The 21729-nt window shown below is 45.3% G+C and overlaps 1 protein-coding gene across 3 annotated transcripts in view; it reads right to left on the minus strand.

Moving 5' to 3' along the window:
* Nucleotides 1-15526: 15526 nt before the first annotated feature.
* Nucleotides 15527-21729, minus strand: part of NUDT9 (nudix hydrolase 9) — a 210040-nt gene continuing 203837 nt past the window's right edge. For all 3 annotated transcript variants that reach the window (XM_086932131.1, XM_086932129.1, XM_086932130.1), the window contains one exon: nt 15527-16448. In XM_086932131.1, the coding sequence (XP_086788257.1) occupies nt 16300-16448 (149 nt within the window). In that variant the 3' untranslated portion in view covers nt 15527-16299. The remainder of the gene's footprint in view (nt 16449-21729) is intronic.

Below are 21729 nucleotides of genomic sequence, written 5' to 3' on the forward strand. Positions count from 1 at the left end.
TGGTAACAGGAGCAATGAATTTACTTGCATGGAGACAGAGAGGCCGGGCCCTTTGCTCTGCAGCCGGGGAATTGTTTATCTATTCTGCTAGACTGGAATGTGTTTTCAAGGAGCTGAACTCGGCTATACTGATAACTTGAAGGCAAAATACTGTCTTTGGCAGGCAAGCAGGCCGAGCCGGGCACCACTCGCCGCGCAGGGAGTAGGACAGAGGTCAGGAAGGCATCCCACGTTGCAGCTTTCAGGAGGCAGAGAACAGAAAGGCTCGATGGCAGGAATCAGGGCCTAGCCCTGAAGGACTAGGGAAAACGTGAGAGTGCACCATGAAAAGACGTTGGCAAGGCATACTTAGGAACTGAATTATCGATCCATTCATGGCGGATCTGAAAGAGGACATGTTAACGTTGGACGCAAATGTATTTGCGTCTCCATAACTGGTTCAGGAGGGAAGTTACATGCACTTTAAGCTCGTACATGGAGACAGTGGGGTACACGTTAGGGAACATTTCTGACCATAACATTTTATATTTCCTCACTATTTTGAATTGTCCAAACTGGGTTTGGATGTTTGGGGCCATCTCCCTTGTCTCTGGACCCGATGGAGTGGGTTGCTTACTTTGGGAGGTGCTGGGAGAAGATTGGGGAGGGTTTCTGGTCAGTTCTCTGACCTCTGCCGCAGCATAGTTGTTAGGGTGCCGGCGTTGCATGTGGTGAATCACGGTGTTGTTGCCAAAAGAATACTTTTTTGCAGGGTTCCCCCTGGAAAGTACAGTGCCACAGATCATACAAGTCACCTTTGGCGCATTAACTTTTTTGAGGCCCCTTGGGATTTTAAAAAACTCCCAGACTATGTGCTCTTTTGGCTTATAGGTGGTAGTATCCTCAGGCAGGTACTGCCTCTCCTCCTCCTCCTCCTCCTCCTCTTCTTCTCCACCACTGTGGTGTTGTGGTGGTCCTTGTGGTGGTGGTGGTGGTGGTGGTGGTGGTTGAGAGGCTCCTGCTGCTGCTGCTACTGTAGCCATTTCTCAGTACAAATAGGTTTGTAAACAGGTCTTCCTCAGTCAAAGTAAAAAGTGAGAATTGGGAAAAAAGGTGGGGGCTTTAATCTTTTGGAAAACAAAACTGTCCTGAACCAATGAAAAGTGTTATTTTCAGGTCACATGACACTGGCTTTATCATTTGGAAACCAAAACTGTCCTGAACCAATGAAAAGTGTTATTTTCAGGTCACATGACCCGACGCGCTTACACTACGCGCCCCGGGGCTCTTACGTAGCGTGATCGTATGCGCTCGAGTGCTTCTAGGTGCGCTTACGCCGTGCGTATCACGCGGACGCGGCTACGCGATACGTCACGATGATGTTTTCGTTCGCGGCATTAGCGCTAACGGGACGCTTACCGGTACGCGCACCGGGGCGCGCCGCAAGACTGCGCTTACCGGTGCGCTCACCGGTACGCGCACCGGGAGCGCTCGAGGGCAACAAAAAAAACAACAAAAAAAACATGAACAATATACATTAAGAAAATAGTAACCACCTTAAATGCATCCTGCTCAACACCCGATCGGTCCACAGGCACGCCATCGACCTCTGGAATCTACTAGACACCATTTCTCCCGACATCGCCTTCCTAACAGAAACATGGATGAACGCCTCATCAGCCCCAGACATCACCATTGCCATCCCGGAAGGATTCAAGATCATCCGTAAGGACCGCATCGGCCAAACAGGAGGAGGCATCGCCATCGTCCATAAGAACTCCATCCGCATCTCAACCAGCTCAGACGTCAACCTTACCAGTGCCGAACACCTTCACTTCCAGATCCACACCGACCCCAAGACCACACTCAGAGGCACACTCCTCTACCGACCTCCAGGACCCCGCGCACAATTTAGCGACGTTATCACGGACTTTATCACCCCACACGCCCTCCCCTCCGAGGAATACATTCTGCTGGGAGACCTCAACTTTCACCTGGAAAAGAGCAATGACAGCAACGCCACCTCCCTCTTGGACAATCTCGCCAACCTCGGACTCAAACAACTTGTCTCTACGCCCACCCACACCGCAGGTCACACACTCGACCCTATCTTCACCTCCAGCAAACATGTTTCCTTCAGTCACACCACTACTCTCCACTGGACGGACCACAGCTGCGTACACTTTTTCTACAACAAGACCACAACTCACAACCATCCTCAACCTACTCTGCGAAGAAATTGGAACAAAATCACTATCAACCAGATCTCCTCATCCCTTCTTCAAAACCCCCCTACCCACTCCTCAAACCCCGACCAAGCAGCCATTAACCTCACCCAATGGCTATCCAGCAGCGCCGACATCCTAGCACCACTGAAAAAACTAGGCAGCAAAAACGCCTCCTGGTTCAACGATGATCTTAAGAAATCGAAGAAACTCTGTCGCTCCCTCGAGAAGGCCTGGAAAAAAGACCCAAACACCAGCACTAGGGACGCCTTCAAAAACGCCACCCGCATACACCACCAATTAATCCGATCTGCCAAGAAAACCGCATTCAAAGACCGACTAGACAACAACGCCCACAACAGCAAGGAATTATTCAACATCGTCAAAGAATTTACCAACCCCTCAGCCAACTCCAACGACATCACCCCCTCTCAAGCCCTCTGCGACTCCCTAGCTTCGTTCTTCCACAACAAAATCGCAGACATCCACAACAGCTTCGACAACCGACCCGGAGACCAACCCACCCAACCTTCTGCAGGACCTTCACCCCCCTTGAACATCCTTAATGACTGGAACCCAATCTCCACTGAGGACACCATCTACCTGATGAACTCGATCCACTCAGGATCCCCCACAGACCCATGCCCTCACCACATCTTCAACAAAGCAGACTCCATCATAGCACCACACCTCCGAGACGTCATCAACTGCTCCCTCAACTCCGCCTCCTTCCCGGATAGCTGGAAACACGCCGAACTCAGCGCCCTTCTGAAAAAACCCACAGCTGACCCCACCGAACTCAAAAACTACCGCCCCATCTCACTCCTTCCATTCCCGGCCAAAGTCATCGAGAAAGCCGTCAACAACCAGCTCGCCGCCTTCCTCGAAACCAACAAATCCCTCGACTCCTCACAGTCCGGCTTCCGAGCCAAACACAGCACCGAAACCGCCCTCATCGCTGCAACAGACGACATTCGAACTCTACTGGACAATGGAGACACAGTCGCCCTCATCCTCCTCGACCTCTCCGCGGTCTGCCATAGCACCCTTCTACAGCGCCTCAGTAACATCGGAATCCAAGGAAAAGCACTGGAATGGATAACCTCGTTCCTCACCGGAAGAACCCAGAGAGTCCGCCTCCCACCATTCAAGTCAGAGGCCACTGAAGTCATCTGCGGCGTACCCCAAGGGTCCTCACTCAGTCCCACCCTCTTTAACGTATACATGAGCCCCCTCGCGGCCATCGCTCGCCAACACAACCTCAACATCATCTCCTACACGGATGACACTCAACTGATTCTATCACTCACCAAAGACCCTAACACCGCCAAAACCAACCTACATGAAGGAATGAAAGAAGTAGCCGAGTGGATGAAGCACAGCCGTCTGAAACTGAACTCAGACAAAACAGAAGTCCTTATCTTAGGTACCTCCCCCTCCGCATGGGACGACTCTTGGTGGCCAGAGGCCCTTGGAAAAGCACCCATCCCGACGGACCACGCACGGAACCTGGGCGTCATCCTGGACTCCTCACTCTCTATGAACAGACAAGTCAACGCCGTTTCATCATCTTGCTTCAACATTCTTCGCATGCTCAAAAAAACATTTTGCTGGATCCCCACAGACACCAGAAAAACGGTCACCCATGCTCTGGTTACCAGCCGACTGGACTACGGAAACACCCTATACGCCGGTATCACTGCAAAACTCCAGAAAAAACTCCAACGCATCCGGAACGCATCAGCTAGAATCATACTAGACATCCCGCGTAAAGACCACATCTCTAACCACCTGAAAAACCTCCACTGGCTCCCCGTCAATAAGAGGATTACTTTCCGCCTCCTAACCCACGCACACAAAGCACTCTACGAACTTGGACCCGAATGCCTCAACACACGACTTTCCTTCTACACCCCCTCCTGCCAGCTACGATCCTCCAACCAAGCCTTTGCTACCGTACCTCGCATCAATAAAACCACCATGGGAGGTAGATCCTTCTCCTACCTCGCAGCTAAAACCTGGAACTCACTCCCCACTCACCTTCGTCTCACTAAGAACCACCTAGCATTCAGAAAGCAACTTAAAACTTGGATATTCGACAAGTAACTCCCCACCCTTCTTCAAGCGCCTTGAGACCCTCCGGGTATGTAGCGCGCTATATAAATTCTTTGACTTGACTTGACTTGACATAAATATACAATATAGGATTCATTTTAAAAAATATTACATTTCATAGCTATAGAAATTTGCTTTTAAAACCTATGAAATTCACTGAAAAAACCATAGGTTTCACACCAGTTATAGTTAGGAATTAGCATTTAAAAAACCTTTGAAATTCACTGAAAAAACCATAGGTTTCACACCAGTTATAGTTAGGAATTAGCATTTAAAAAACCTATTAAATTCACTGAAAAAACCATAGGTTTCACACCAGTTATAGTTAGCTGGAAATTTTACTGACATAAAACCATTGAAATTCCCACGTTATAGTTAGTTGGACTCACTATAACTTGCGCACCTGCAATGCACTGCGGATGACGTCACATATTACATCACTCATGACATGGTCAGTGACATCACTCATGACATCACTGATGACACCATCTTTGTGACAGAGTGACATACCTAATTTCAGTGTAATGTAACCCTTGAAACATATTCAAAAATAGAAACTAACTTTTCAAAAAAATGGAGATACCCATACCAGTTACAACAACCAATTTGGTAATTCCACCATCTATATACACATCCACACATTCACCAACAGTTCTATATAGTCACTCATACATATACTCACTCATCATATGTAGTGATACACCTATATATCCTGTTACACACTGACAGTCATCCAAAAGTTACTCACACACATACTCACACATGCAAATAAACTATTGAACATCCATTTATTTGCATATACAACTATACACACACTACCACCTTACTTCTAAGGAAACTTACACATACTTACTCTCTTAAACAATCACTTATAGAAACACATACTTATTTAAACAGGAACTCTTACAATCTCTCACTCTCATATATACTCACTTATATACATCAATACACACATATACTAGATTAAAACATATGTTGTTACTAATAAAGACACTAGTGAGACAGTCATTCACTCACTAACACAGACATATACACACTCATCCACCCATACAGTCCTGCACATATGCTGTCTTCAAAACGCATACAAACAGTGAGTCAGTCACCAACCCATGCAGCCACTTATACACAAAGTGAAACACTGATACATATATTTAAATATTTAAAAATTACTCGCTAATATATGTATTCACTAAGATACACTTAATAAGCCAGTTAACCAATCAATTTTTTTTAAAAAAAACATCCATTTACACACTTATTTAACCATTTATTCTTCCATCGACCTTTACAAATACATATATAAAACATATTTATTTTTCAGAAAGACACATTCACTGGATGGTGTCATCAGTGATGTCATGAGTGATGTCACTGACCATGTCATGAGTGATGTAATATGTGACATCATCAGCAGTGAATTGCAGGCGCGCAAGTTATAGTGAGTCCAACTAACTATAACGTGGGAATTTCAATGGTTTTATGTCAGTAAAATTTCCAGCTAACTATAACTGGTGTGAAACCTATGGTTTTTTCAGTGAATTTAATAGGTTTTTTAAATGCTAATTCCCAACTATAACTGGTGTGAAACCTTTTTCAGTGAATATAAATATATATTTAAAATTATTCTTTTCACCCTAAAAACTAATTCCACCCTTACTCCTTAAAATACCCCAGCACCCTTAAACACTAACCCATCATGACCCTAGAAATATCCCTGTACCCCAAAACCTAGCCCTGAACCCTAAAAATACCCCTGTACCCCAAAACCCAAACCTAGCCCTGAACCCTAAAACTACCCCTGAATGCCAAAACCCAAACATACCCCATAACCCTAAAAATACCCCTGTACCCCAAAACCCAAACCTAGCCCTGAACCCTAAAAATACCCCTGTACCCCAAAACCCAAACCTAGCTCTAAACCCTAAAAATACCCCTGTACCCCAAAACCCAAACCTAGCCCTGAACCCTAAAAATACCCCTGTACCCCAAAACCTAGCCCTGAATCCTAAAAATACCCCTGTACCTCAAAACCCAAACCTAGCCCTGAACCCTAAAAATACCCCTGTACCCAAAAACCCAAACATACCCCTGAACCCTAAACATACCCCTGTATCCCAAAACCCAAACCTAGCCCTAAACCCTAAAAATACCCCTGCACCCCAAAACCCAAACCTAGCTCTAAACCCTAAAAATACACCTGTACCCCAAAACCCAAACCTAGCCCTGAACCCTAAAAATACCCCTGTACCCCCAAACCTACCCATAAACCCTAAATCACCCCTGTACCCCAAAACCTAGCCCTGAACCCTAAAATACCCCTGTACCCCATAACCCAAACCTACCCATAAACCCTAAAATACCCCTACACCCCAAAACCCAAACCTATCCCTAAACCCTAAAAATACCCATGTACCCCAAAACCCAAACCTAGCCCTGAACCCTAAAAATACCCCTGTACCCCAAAACCCAAACCTACACATAAACCCTAAATTACCCCTGTACCCCAAAACCTAGCCCTGAACCCTAAAATACCCCTGTACCCCAAACCCATCCCTAAAACTTAAAAATACCCCTGAATCCCATAACCCAAAACCCACCCTGAACCCTAATAAAACCCCCTACACCCCAAAACTTAAACATACCCCCTTAACCCTAAAAATACCCAAGCACCCCCAAAACCAACCCTATAATCTAAAAATAACACACTAAAAATACACTGTGCACCCCATAAACCAAACCTACCCTTAAAATACCCCTTCACCCCTAAAACATATACCCCAACACCCCAAACTAAAACCATATACTTACCTTAAACTTAAATATTAAAAACATATACTTTTACCATTCATGCTTTTACAACGAATTTCGTTGTAAACGCATGCGTAGTAAAAGCATATAAAATGTAATGGTATGCGTTTTAAAAGTATTGCGGAGTAATGGTACTTGCGTTGTAATGGTATGAGGAGTGAATGTATGCGGAGTGAAAAAAGCGGAGTGAAGGTGTTTTGCCATTAGTTATTATCCTGCTTAGCCATACTGTGTGCCTCTGCTAGGATGTGTATTGACTGTCTGGCTTTGGAGTGACAGGAGCTGTGGATGTGCAGTGGCTCCAGAGAGTCTGGATGAGGTCAGGGCTGGGCTGAATAGACCTGGGCTGCATTCAGAGTAGTGGGAGCAGTTTTCACTAGCACCTGAATAGGCCCGGTCTGCATTTAGAATAGTGGGAGGCGATTTCTTTGCACCTGAATGGGCCTGGTCTGCTGTAGAGAATGCGGTCTCCAGCTCCTGTTGGGAAGCTGGGCCAGAGAGGGCAAACTGGTTTGGACTCAGCACAGACACTCTCTGCCTGAGAGGACAAAGGAATTTGGAGCATAAATATTGGGGTCCAGACCCCAGAACTTTGGATCAAGAAGACTGTCAAGAAGAAGAGCTGGAGAAGCTGTCAGGAGGAACTACCACTATGCTGAGTGCTTTGCTATGTTGACCTGCAGTGGCTGTTTCGGTCTTGGGAAGTGAAAGGACTGGACTTAACTTTCGCCAAGTTCTTTAGGGAGTTTCTCCAAGGGCTTGAGGTAGAGCTTTCCCCCGTTCAAGAAGTCTCAGGAACAGCAAAGACTTCAAGTTCTTCTGCCATCAGCACTGGGGACTGTGTGTTCTGTGCTGCAACTGAACAAAAAGCAACCCGACACAGCTGCCAACTCCATGTCCTGAAGGCACCGCAGAGGGCACCACCTTACCATAACCCTGGTCTCACCGAGTATGCCACCCGATGCCACCACCAAGCTGCTGCTTGCACCGTGACCTGTGGGTACCGCACTTTGCACCGCCTCACTTCACGGCGCAGCCTTGGTATCCCCCGACGACGCTCCACACCGACATCAATGCCGCTGCTTGCACCGCGGTTCGAGGGCACTGCTCGTAAGTTACACGACGCACCGTCCTCCTCCCACACTGCAGCTTTGGCCCACTGATGCCATCGAATACAGTTTGTCAGCCGAAGACAGCGCTTCAGCAACTACAACTTTGCTGGTTGCATGGTGAACTACCAGCACCGCGACGAGTCCCACATCACTTCACACCGCAGCCCTGGTCTCACTGATGCTGCTGGACGACCGTCACCGAACCCCTGCCTGTACTGCAACTTTAGGGCACCGCACACTGCACCGCTTAACTTCGCACCGTAGCCCCGACGCCTGCCGACACAGGTGCTCCAGACTTCAACCACGAGGAGCTCGAGCTGCAACGCGTGTCACTTCAAGGGCCCGATGACTTCTGCACTGATCTCCGGAACCGACGACTACGGACGCCTTCCCTTTGGGGCTCATCCAGAGGTCGCTGACGCCCTACATTTCTCATGGTGCTGTTTTGAGGGTCTTCCCGACACTGTAGCTGGCACACAACGCCGCGGTCAGCCAGAACTGTTTGGGTTTGTTGTTCATGACGCTGTGATAGCCCTTGATGGCGCTATTGACTTCAAGGAACTGTATTTCAAGTCTATTTTGATTACTGAAGATTTCTGAAAATGGTATGGTAGATTTTTATTGTTTTTGGTCTTGGTTTAGATATTTAAAAATATTGGATATTTTTCTAGACTGGTGTGGTGTCCTTTTGTAGTGATTTCACTGTAGTTTTGTGCAAATGCTTTACACACTGCCTCTAAGGTAAGCCAGACTGCTCTTGCCAAGCTACCAAGGGGGTGAGCAAAAGTTATTTTAGGAGTTTAAGTCCCTTATCCTGACTAGAAGGAAGAGTCCCGACTTGGACAAAGATGCAAAGCCTTGCCAACTAGAGACCCCCATTTGTAATAGTGTCTCTGTGCCAATGTCTGAGAATCAAATGAGGGTCGCTATGACAGTAATCCTTTGTTGAGGGGTTCGGTCCTCAATGTTCATGTTTGTGTCCACGTGTCGGTATCAATGACTGTGTCCCTATGTCACTGTCCTTGTGTCAGCATCCTTATGTCAGTAAACAAATGCTAGTATCCCAATGTGGTGCCTCAGACAGTGTCATTGTTTTGGTGTCCCCATAATCTGTTACTGTGCTAGTGTTGTGTCCAAGTGCTAGTTTCCTAGTGTCCTTGTGGCAGTTTTCCAGTCTCACTGATCCAAGCCACTGTCTCAGCATCAGTGTTTGCGCCGCCTACCAATGTTCCAGTGTTTATATCCCCAAGTCAATATTTCTTTTCCAATGTAAGAAACAGTTGAAGATGCAACACTTAAAAAAAAATTACATCACAATGCAGTAACAATACACTTCTCTCAGAAATCATCTGCCTCTCTAATCACTTGTTAACTGCATTATTGCCCTTGACATAGAACATCGATCTCCAGCATTCTCGCTAGGTTTGCACTACACAAATAACACATGAACAGATAAAGTGTTGATTCTCCTGTGTTACTGCCCCCGAGGCAACTGGTGTGTGATTGTTGGTGCTGAAGTTTCAGTATCCTAGTGTCAATGTTGGTGCTCTGATAGCAGTGCCAACTGTCAATGTTTGTGACTCACATGAACATTTTAGTGGCACCCATGTCAACATCTGTGCATATATGCAGGCACCGGTTGTCAGTTTTCTATTGTTCGTGTCCCAGTGTCCCCATGAGTTATCTTCTGTCAGTGCTACTGTCAATATCCTAGACAGTGCACGAATGTCGTGTGCATGTCTTCCATATTTTCAAGTCACTGTTCTGGTACAGTGTCCTACTATTACTATCACACTGTCCATATAATTATGTACTAGTGTTCATGCTCAATAATTAGTGGTTGTGTCACATGTTAGTATTTTTGCTCTAGTTGCAGTGACCTAGTGTCAGTGTTGATTTGCCTGTCCCATTACTTTAGTGACAGTGTCAATGTGTCAGTCCTCTGGTGGCTCCGTTCCTGTGTTAGTGTCCTAGACTCAGTGCAGTTTTCTTACTGTCCCCTATGTCTATGTCGGTGCTCCTGTGGTAGAGTACCGCACTGACATTGCTGGTACCTCTTTGTCAGTGTATCAGTGCCATTGTTGGTGCCTATTTATCAGTTTCCTGAGGCTGGTGTGGATCCCTTTTTGCACACACCCAAAACATGCACAGAAACAGATCAGGAGAGTGGCACTAACTTGTATCGCTTCTAAAGAATGGGAAGGGCTCCCATTACCCATCAGAGCCTCCTCCTCCCTTCTTGAATTCCGCAAGTAGCTGAAGTCCTAGCTTTTCAATTAACCAACCGACCTCATGCAGGGATAGGATTGCACATCTGCTCAGTGTGTGGACACCTTTGTGGATCACAGTGCGCTTTACAAATACACATAACAAAACTGTTGTGAAATAACATGCTTGTTAGAGAGACACCAACTTCAAAAAAGTAAAAGACGATAAGCAAAGCTTGCATTTCATTAGTTTATAAACTTATTGACTGAATACATTTATTGACATGTGGGATAGTATTATACCCACATCATGTTCATTTTTGTAGATGACCATACAGAAACAGTGTAACTAATGTTTGAATATTGTTTCACTATGTAGTGCAGCAAGTCTTTCATTTAAGCTTGCATGCACAACATATTCAGTGGTGAAAGAAATATAAGTAAGACCTACACTCTTGTTTTGACTCAATCTCTTAACTTGCCAACAGTGCCTGCTGCCAGTTGCATATAGTGGTGTACGCGTTAACATGGGTGTGATGAGCCCTTCCTTCCAGACACCACATTGGCTATAACTTTGCGGCGATACACAGGTGTGCCTGTGTACAGACACACTGGAATGCCATCTCTGAATGGTTTTTCCAAAACTTCTACTAAAACATTAAAAACAAGCATTTGCAATGCAATAGGTCTCGCATTATTAAAGTTAGAGCTATTGGCATTGTAAATGGCAAATGCCTTTTATTTATGTTTTTGCTTTTAAAACATAAATAAAAGGCATTGTCATTTACAATGCTAATAGCTTAAACTTTCGCAAAAGTGAGACCTATTGCATTGCAAATGCTTGTTTAAAGGACGCCCCAGACACTTCTTCCCCAACCTACCAACCTTCAGCGATAGGACAAAACTGCAAGCTTATCTTAGCAAGTCCATACCTGAATACAGCGTGCTTCGAAGAGCAGCACATGCGCTGCTCAGGATCGACCTAAAAAGTCTCTGTTTTAATAGCATTATACAATATGCTCGGGTATACAGGAAAGAGCTGGCAGTGTTGGATAGTTGTCAGGGGCTATTCATTCGTTTTTGTGTTAAGCGCTACACATGGAACATTGTTTAATGTAATTGATACCTAGTGTTAATTTGTCCTTTTTTTCAGTGACATTGTGTGCATGCGTGCGTGTGCATATATGTATGTGTGTGCGTGTGTTTATGTGTTTGGGTTTGTTTGTGTGTGTTTGTACGTACGTATGTGTGTGTGTGTGTGTGTGTATGTATGTATGTATGTATGTGTGTGTGTGTGTGTGTGTGTGTTTCTCTGCAGATTATAGGTTCACATCTCTGCTGGGAAGCCTCTGCCTTTCATCCTTTGGTGTCATGCTCCCTCTGACACGTCATTGGTTTCACACGAGTCTCACGGTGGTGAGAGTGCTGCAGGAGAGTATCAGGGGTACTGGGTCTCTGGATGACAGTTTGTGTGGAATAATCTTTTTACTAGAAAAGTGCTTTAGACCGATGACCCCAGAGCCTGCCCCCTTCCAGTGTGTGGTGAGATTTTTAGGATGTGGGGGCTCTGAAGCGACAAGTGTTATAGCGCTTGGGAGCGCTGTATTCACCTGCCTAGCGCTTGGGAGCGCTTCATTTCCCTGAAGCGCCTGGGAGCGCTTTGTTGCAGGAGACCAGTGCCCACCCGGCATTGGCCGCGTCATTTGCCTCCTTAGCGCTTGAGAGCGTTGTGTTTGCCGTTGAAGCAGGCCTGCCAAGTGTCACGCATCAGGCGTGACACTAGCGTATTTAAGTGTGATAATCCGCATTACTGCACTGAAATGCATTGTCACGCATAATCGTAGTGTCTCAGCAGGTGTCTAACTGTGAAGTGCTACCACAGTAGTAGAAGCTGCGCTCCATTAGGTGAATCATCATGAGCCTGGTGAGCTGCTGGCAGCATAAAGTGGACAAACTGAGCTATCTGCCCTCCGCCTGCTGCACACAACTGAAGCATTGCAAACTGATGTATGGTTTGTACCAGGTCAAAACGGGAGTGGCGGCCGCGCCGTTTTCAGGGCTCAGCTGCAGCTTTCATGATCACAGCTCTGCTCACGAGCCCGGGCCGGCAGCGGCTGCATGTAGCACACTTGGGTTCAAGTAAGTCAGGATGTTTTAGGTTATGTATGAGGGATATAGCCCCCCGAGGTTTTTTGAGGATTTGGTTGCAGAGGAAAGATGATTGTGCTGACATCACGTCGCTGCGCAGCACTTTGGTTTCACGTTAGTGCCTTGCACAAGGAGACTCCTGGGTCCTGGAGGCAGCGCGTGATCAGCTGCAGCCAGTGCCGCTCATTAAGGTCTGCACTGGGCATGGCTTGAGGTCCCGGGGGTGCTTGCCCTGGGCATGGCTTGAGGCCCCGGGGTGCTTGACCTGGGCATGGCTCGAGGCCCCGAAGGTGCTTGCCCTGGGCATGGCTGGAGGCCCCGGGGGTGCATGCTGGTGTCTGCCGCCGTTCAGCCTTGGCCAGCCAACAGCCACCTTCACTTGGACTAAGGCAGCAGCTCTCTATCTCACTGCAATAACAGAGACCACAGCGAGGGGGAGAAAAAAAACACTGGCAGCACTCTACAGAAAGTAGAGATTTCTAGTTTATACACGGGGCACGTCTCTTTACTGGGCTCAGGTGTGAGTAGTGTACGAGAGAGAGAGACTGCACGGTGGGTGACGGGGAGTGCTTTGTCGGGCCCTGAGGAGTATTGCAAAGGGTTTCCTTGCCTGAAGGAGGGGTAACATCGGGTAGGAGAATTGTAAGGTGAGCAAAAGAGAGCATCAGGGCGGAAAGTGTTTGAGTTATTGGAAATGAGGGTGGGGGCTTCAGTGCAGAAGGAAATGGGGGAATGTGGGTGTGTGAGAGAGTTGGGTAGGTGGAGGAGGCCTTCCTCCTATTGTGACTCACCTTTGCCCCGTACACAGTGCATCATTTATGCAGGTGCTTGGTAGTGGAGGGAATTATGTTTTTGGGGTCTAAGAGTTATTTTTCTTCCACCATATTTTGGTCCAGAGCTACTACTAGAGAGAATTACAGAAAGGGAGCAAGAAGAAAGCAGAGGAAGATAATGGAACAGTGACAGATAGCAGGAATGAAAAATAACCTACAAGAGTGAGATAAGAACATAGGAAGTGCAGGTGGATTGAAGAAAGAAGCATGACGTGGAATCAAAATGTATAAGCCTTGGTATTCATGAACCCCTACATTCGGCAGCATGAGTGACAGCATCTTTAGAAAAAGTATGAGCTCCTTCTGTTTTTTATTTGTTTGCAAATTCGGCATGGCATATGTATAAAATACCAATGGACTTGGCCTACATGCCATCAAGGCAAGCTTAATGGCACACCAAAAAAATATACATGTATCAAACAGGGTAATGTAAAGACTAGCATTTGAACATAGCTCAGCAAACCTAAACTATGTAGGATACTTGAAAAAAACTAGAACTCCAGCCCAGATGCTCAAATGGATGTAATGTATGATATTGATATGCTTCCCTGGTTTTCATTGCTTGAGTTAGTTCATGAGAAAGTGTCACTCATGGTCATTAAAATGTCACTCATAATTGCACTGAAATTATGAGCATGTCACACATTGCAATCTGAAACCTTGGCATCTATGTTGAAGCACGTGGTGCTCCAAGCCGGTGCCCACCCGGCATTTGCCCCAAATTGCGGCGTATTTCCACTTGTAGCGAGTGTCACCTCGCTTTATAATTAAATTCTGGAGGGAGCCTACCCCTCGTGTGTCCCCCCGCATCACCGCCGCAGCCCGGTACAAACCGAACATCGCTGCCGGCCTGCGACCAGGAAGTCAGGCAGGCCAGGCGGGACAGCCGGAAACCGGAAGTAGGAGGGCGGGAGCCTACCCCGCCTCCCACGGAAGAGCCTCGGCTGTTTTGAGCATCGGAGCAGGCAGGAGCCTACCCTGCGCCCCGGTGCACTCGCCCTGAGAAGGAGGGAGGAAGAGTCCTGCTGCCGGCGCCTTCCACGAGGCTCCCAGGAGTGAGGGAGAGCCCGTGGTAACCGGCATAGAGGAGCCCTGCAGCTGCCGATGAGAGGAGAGCCGCCGCACCAAGGAAGCCGGTGAGTGGGGCTTCGCCTTGTTGCTGAGCTGCGAGGGCGGGGGGCATGTGTGTGTGCGCGTGCGGGGGGCTGTGTATGTGTGTGAGCGTGCGTGTGTGTATGTGTCTTGGAGTCTGTGTGTATGCGTGTGTGTGTGTGTTTAAAAGAGGCCGATGACTGGGGGGGCGTGGGGGGGGGGGAAGGGGTGTGTTTGAGTGAGTGTCTGTCTGTCCGTGTGTGTATATGCGCGCGCATGTGTGCCAACTTGAAGAAATCGGAGGGATGTGCACGGCGCGGGACGGAAAGTTTGCGCACCCAAATCCGGCAGAAACGCTCGTAACTCCCTCTTGTCCCTCATTCCCATGAGACGGGCGGCTAAAGTTGTCGAGACTGGACGCATCCTTCGGATGCTAACTCCAGCTCGACCTAAAAATGGGCGTGCATACTTGCCGGTGCATGCATGTATAAAATGGGCGTGCTTACTTGCCGGTGCATGCATGTATGGCCATCCTAGAATTTTTCTATCAGGTTTCACAAAAGCCATACATAAATAGACACACAACTTAGACCATACAGGGATTTGGCTAAGGATTGACTAATGCCTGACTCATGAGGGTTCCTCAAATTTGCAGGATGAGATGCAGAAGGAGTTCTTTCTCTTATCTTGTTGAACTCCCTGCCAAGTAGCCTAAACCTGATGGACAATAAACTTACCTCCAAGATAGTACCAGAAAACCTGGTTCTTTGAAATTATCCTCTCTGCCAATCAGGATGCTCTGGTGAACGTTTGATATCAGCTAGAGTTAATGGATGCTAGCGCTAGGACAACTGTGGGCAGCCATGCGCTGGACCAATTCCAATAGAATAGGGAGCCAATTGCCAAGATGGACTGACCAATTGCCTATTGCTGTATGATGTGGTGGGTAGAAGCAAAATGTGAATAGCACTACAACAGACCAATGGATGAAGCGAATCAACAGAATGTATATGTATGCATGTTTTAATGATTTTAAAATGAAAAATCTAGACTAACATCAGACCGAAAAGAGCACAACAGTAAAAGTGAACTGTTAGGGTATGTTAATATGGGGAACACTATGATTGTATTGTATTAGAAACACTGGATCCTCTGGGGTACACGAACAAGCAAGACACTATTACATAAAGATATGAACAAGACTTGCAATTGGATTAGACACATAAATTTAACTTTAAGTGGAAAGAAGAAAGTTGATCTGCCAGGGCAATGACCCTGGTCACGTGCATTAAGAAGAGGTCCAGTGGAAGGATGTTGCCACAGCAGCTGAAAAAAACATCATGGCCTGCCACTTCTTCAGCACTCCTTCAGGTCATTCAGAGCCAATGTGCAACGCCAATTCAAGGCTCTGCAGGTAGCTGCTTGGCCCTGCCATGTTTTTTACACAGCGCTGGCTACAGCACCACAAGTATGCAGACAAAGACATGTTCCCACACAAAGTTTCCGGCTCCCCAAAACACACACCCAACCCCACCTGAGATTATGTCTTGTTTATGCATTACAAAACAAGAATTGAAAAAAGACGTGTATTTGCAAGTCCCAGAAGGTGCATAAAAATAATCCAAATAAACATCTGAAAGCACGGCAGGTAAAACTTCTTTGGAGACAGGACTCCCAAACTTGTCCTGCTTAGGTTACCAGTATTCAGGCTTCTCTTTTCTCTGCATGCTGAAGGGGCACAAACAGCTGGCCTCCACCCCAGACAGCCAACTGTAGTTCATCAACCCCAGTGAGCATCTAGTTTGGCTGCCACTAGCTGGATGAAATGACAGTGGCTGGCATATAACTGACACTCTTCACTTATTGCCACCCATTTTACTTTGCCGGCATCATCACCCGCTTCCAGGGGAATGTTGTCCATAGCAGCACCTAAAGGGAAGAAGAGGTGAATCGGTGAAGTCTTCTCTCACTCTCCTGCGATTGTAATATACAGCGCAAAATTATACCTCAACTACCTTTACGTTAATCACATTGTTATTCAGTCCTTTAATATAAATCACACTCTAATCATATTCCGACATAATCATTGTACTCTGATATAACCACAACATTATACACCCTTCAATATATAAGGGATAAAGTACCCCCTGATATACATTATAAGGATATTGGAAATCACAATGGAGTTCCATAAACATATAGAGGAACAAGGCTGATGGAGATATGCAATATCCTCATCATGTACAGGAGGGGTATTTTATCCTGTATAATACAGGGTCACACCATCACCTTTCCCACAAAACCCTTGAAACCTTGTTGAGTAGCTCTATCATATGAAAGACCGAGATTGTTTGCAAATATGAAGAATAAAAATAAAGCCTCAGGTACAAAATTTAACGCATCAAAAACCTGTTAGATATGTGTTGCAAAAAGATATTAGTAACAGTTCAAAACAAGTCTTTTTTTTCTTTCAAAAAAGCCCGGAAGGTGTAGAAACATGGAGAAAGATTCAAACTTTTATATGATTATCTACCGATCATGTTCTTCGTGCTATTCACTGTAAGCCAGAAAAATCGAAGAGAAGAAAGAAAAGCTACATTTTGTTTCTGTTGCTTTAAACAGCTGCTTTAATTTTGCTGCATAACTTGCGCTGCCTTTCACCCAGGCTGCTGGCTCTGGCAGCACGTATTATGATGTCAGAAGTTGACTGTAATAACCTGTTTTAGTTGAGTTCTGATGCATTTTCTTTATAATCCACAAATATGTGCTTCTCAAGCCGCCAACTATAAATGAATTAGGGACTGGTGTTTATACAGCGAATGCAAAATCCCATGTATTATAGTTACATCCTGATTAAGTACATATTCTTACATCTGATTTTCCTACATAAGCTCACCACAGGCGCAGTCTGATATAACCAGATCCATATCCTATTCTGGCAAAGTGCATTGATTATATCTCTATAATTCAATACACTCTGATATAGTTAGACACTGATTCAATAGTGTTATTGCATATTATTGTAATTATTATCACTACTTTTAAAATGGCTCAGCACATATGGAATTGAATTTAGGCATCAGAATAATAGACAATTATCATCTTGGTTATTCTGTAATCATAGTCTTTGCTTTTCCTCCGCCTTAAACTCCTGGAAGGTATATTGCCTTGGTAAAAATGGAAAAAGGTTTTCCAAATGAAAACTGTCACTTTACGAATAGTGGGACTGTTGTAAGAGTTACATTATTTTCAATGTATGAGGCTTATATGACATCTATCTCCTGTGATGCAGTATAATATCTATAACGTGATCTCTTGCCTTGCATAAGGTCCATAAGATATTGTATTGCTGTGCTCACATAATTATTTACAGTTACTTTTGGAAGCAAGGCCATATCTCATATGTATGGTGGTATTAGGGCAAACTTCTGCCCCTATCTGGATTTGATATCTCCAACAAGGATTTGGCGACGGAGCCTAACATGTCAGAAAACGTATTATAAATTGTTATGCCACTCTTCTTGACACAGGTTGCTAGGACTAAGTGCACAGTGTAACACATCCAATCAAAATAGATACATAAGGTGTGATCCCTCGTACATTAGGGGAGAGCGAGAATCAAAAGCAATCAGTGAGCACCACCTCCAAGGATGTCCAGCATATTTCTGCATATACAGTCCTGTTCAAATTGTGAGCTGTGCAGGTCAGAGGCCACCTCTGCCTTGGCTCAGGTATGTCAAGCTCTATATTACGCTATACCTCACTTTTCATAGTGGCAGAACTTAGCTACCAACCATTAGGGCTAGATTACTTAGGAAATATAGCCACAAATATATGCCATGATTTGGTTCTTCATTTTCTCTACTTCTGTTCTGATTGCCAATGTGATCATGAACTTTGCCACAATTTTACTAAGATAGTGTATTAAAAATGAAACATAAATTGTAAAACTATCAAGTATAATTTGTGTATTAGCAACTAGGTCTAGGAAAACTCCTTAACTAACCTGTCTGGTCTCTGTTACAATCAATTATTCATGCTTTCAGGACAATGTAAATGAGGTGTTCATGTGACAGCTGTTTGCTTTCTCGACTCCACTGCTGGTGGGCATACCTTCATTGGCTTGCATTTAGCTTCCATTTTAGTTCTCGTGTAAAGTTTGCCCCATTTTCTAACGGTGCTTGGTACATGTTTTTTATCACAAGAATGGCCTTACAAACATTTCTTTCAGATAAGCATTGATGCCCGGTAGTATGCAAAGTTATTTCCAGGGCACACAAATTCAGAACATGAGGCATTGTTTTATTTTCTGTGCTCGCCAAGAGACAACTCTTCTGCTTCAGTGTAATAAAAACACCGATCAGTACCTTTGACACAGGCTGATTAGCTTGCGGTTATATTATATATACCAGATAAGTGAAAAACTCGGTGAGAGATTCCCTTCTGCCAAAGTCATGTCAGTACGAGGCTGAAAGACGCAGACCCACTGTCCCAGACCTTCATCTTGAGAATGAAGATAGCTGTAACCTCGGAGGAGTATCTGCTGTCATACAATAGGTCCTTCCAACAGGCCGTGTAGATGGGTACCAGTATGCTCTCTTTAGCATATAGGCTAGCAATAGTAGTAGTAACATTAGTGATATTAGCAACGTTATGAACAATTACCATGATTGAATTGTCTATATTTTTCACTATTCCAATAGTGCTTATTGCAATAATATATCTCATCTTTCTCACAATCGCTGTTCATGTTTTCTTTGCAGATTAGAGCTCTTCAATAAATGTTTGAAAATATAATAATGTATCTATTATTTGTGACTCTTTGGGGATACGTGAGTGACAAACAAAAGTGTTAGATCTGTTTCCATGATTTCCTTGGGAAACTAAGAGTCATATTCTAGGTTACTGACAACATCCATCATCCGGAAGTTTAGGAGTTTGGATACGGTCTTGTGAGCTAGCCAACAGACCAACACTTACAGATTTTATGAGAAGACCAAGTATCTGTATTATGAAGTTGCGTTGTTCTAAATACAGTCATACTAGATTAACAGGAACCTTATAACAGTATAGAGGCCATGGGAAATAGGGTGGATGTGAAGATTTTGTCACAGGCTGGGGGTGCACAACATGGGGCCAGATGACTACTAAATGCCACTTTGGACAAAAATGCAAAAAACACACTTTACCACTAGGAAGACACATGAGTAAGACTGATTAGATTCTCCCGCTGATAAGAAAGAAACCCCCTACTCTTCAGAGCATTAATTAAAATTAAAAGGATGTCCCTGATAAATAAATGAAACAGGTCAGTTTCAAAAGGGTGACCAAAATAATGTGGACCAATATACAAAGGCCACTGGCTGACTATTTACAATCAATGGTTTCCCACTACGCAGCATGTGGAAGAGGTAATACTTGCTCCACAAACCCAAAATACACTATGCAGATCATTTCCCTGTGAGAAGTTTGAGGGAGAGAGTAGCCTTGGGTCACTTTGTGACTTGCAAATCTACTGTTTTCACACAAAGATACACAACATATCAGCAACAAGAGCTACTAATAACATACTAAGGGCATAGTCAATGGTATATTGGGGAACAGGCCCATGTATTGGCACGAGAATTAGTCTACTGAAGAACACTCATGGTCTAGGTTAGCAGAGGGCACACCCTATGCTCAATGCAATATTGTCACTGGTGAAAATTAGAGAGATGCTCCAAGAGTTAACAGGCAGATGCTGACAGCTTGGAAAGCATATATTACAGATCAAGGGCTTCACCAGAAGCACAGTAGTTCAACACATATCTCAATGCAGTGATGGGAAAGAGTCAAAGTAAAGGCTGTCTTTCTGACAGCCCGTAGGACCATCAACAGAAACCATGCCCCAAGAAAACATAGGATATTGACTGTGAGTCCCTCCCCCATAGAAATGGTACTGTTTATTTAAGATTTATTTATTTAAGAAGTTTTATATAGCGCTAGCCAGACCGGGGGGTATCGGAGCACTTCACATCAGTTACAGAGCACATGAAATAAGAGCAGAACATAATACAGTAACGCAAGGCAAATGAAATGACAATGATACAGAGTTCCGATGCGGAGGCTAGAAAACACCACATCCAGGAGGGGTGAGGAGTCAGTCTCAGGGCTCCAGCTGTTTCTATCTGTTAACTAGGGCTCGATCGAGGAAGAGGGTTTTGAGCTGATTTTTGAATTTAGCGAAAGAAGGAATAGTTCTGATGTGAGGGGGAATAGAGTTCCAGATTTGGGGTGCGTTACCAGCAAAGGACCTGGCCGCAGTTTTTTGTTTTCGTGATTTTAGCGGGATGAAAAGTAGGGTGTTAGAGTTTCTGAGAGTTCTGTTCTGGCCAGCTTTTTTGAGTTTAGCCGCCTGATATTCAGGTTTGCCTGTGTGAAGGGCTTTGTGGGTGAGGCAGGCTATTCTGAAGTTCGCCACCGATTCTATTGGTAGCCACTTGAGATCTTTGAGTGCAGGAGAGATGTGATCAAATTTCTTTATTCCCGTGACCATTCTGGCAGCCGTGTTGAGCGTTGTTTTCAGAGGGGCAAGATGTGTTTTCGCTATTCCAGAAAGGACTGCGATCCCATAGTCCAGTCTAGACAGCACCAATGACTGGGTGGCTTGTTTTAGATCTTTGGGTGGGATAAGAATGCAGCACTTGGGGATAGGTACTAGATAATATATATACACCATTACACACCATAATCTCTCTTTACCACTGTTGCAAAAGGATTTAAAACAAAGACAAACATGAGGGTAGGGGATATGAGGACCTCATCCACGAGCCTTGAAGAGGCTGTGGACCTCATTCCTCAAGGCTGATGATTTACATAAGGGGAGGTGGTATGCGTGGCGCCCCTTCCCTCCTAGAGCTGATGATTGGCCCTAGGAACCACATCCCCATTTGCCCGATACAGCTGCAGTGTCCTGGGGAGCTTTCATGATCATCTGGAACGTCTTTAGGGCCACGTGGCCAGTACACATACCCTGTTGGCTGGGGCAGGCACCAGCGCGGTCGCAAGTTGCACACCCTGCGCACTTGTGGTAAGAGTTTGCTAAAGTGTTTTTGAAGTAGTTGTTGTGCTAGATGTTGAACTTTGCTGTTGTTCCACACTGTTATGCTTTTATGCTAGATGTTGCACTTTGATGTTGTGCAAATATACACATGGGCTTTATACCCTTCTC

Source organism: Lissotriton vulgaris, chromosome 7 (assembly GCF_964263255.1).
Source record: "Lissotriton vulgaris chromosome 7, aLisVul1.2, whole genome shotgun sequence".
Lineage (NCBI taxonomy): Eukaryota > Metazoa > Chordata > Amphibia > Caudata > Salamandridae > Lissotriton > Lissotriton vulgaris.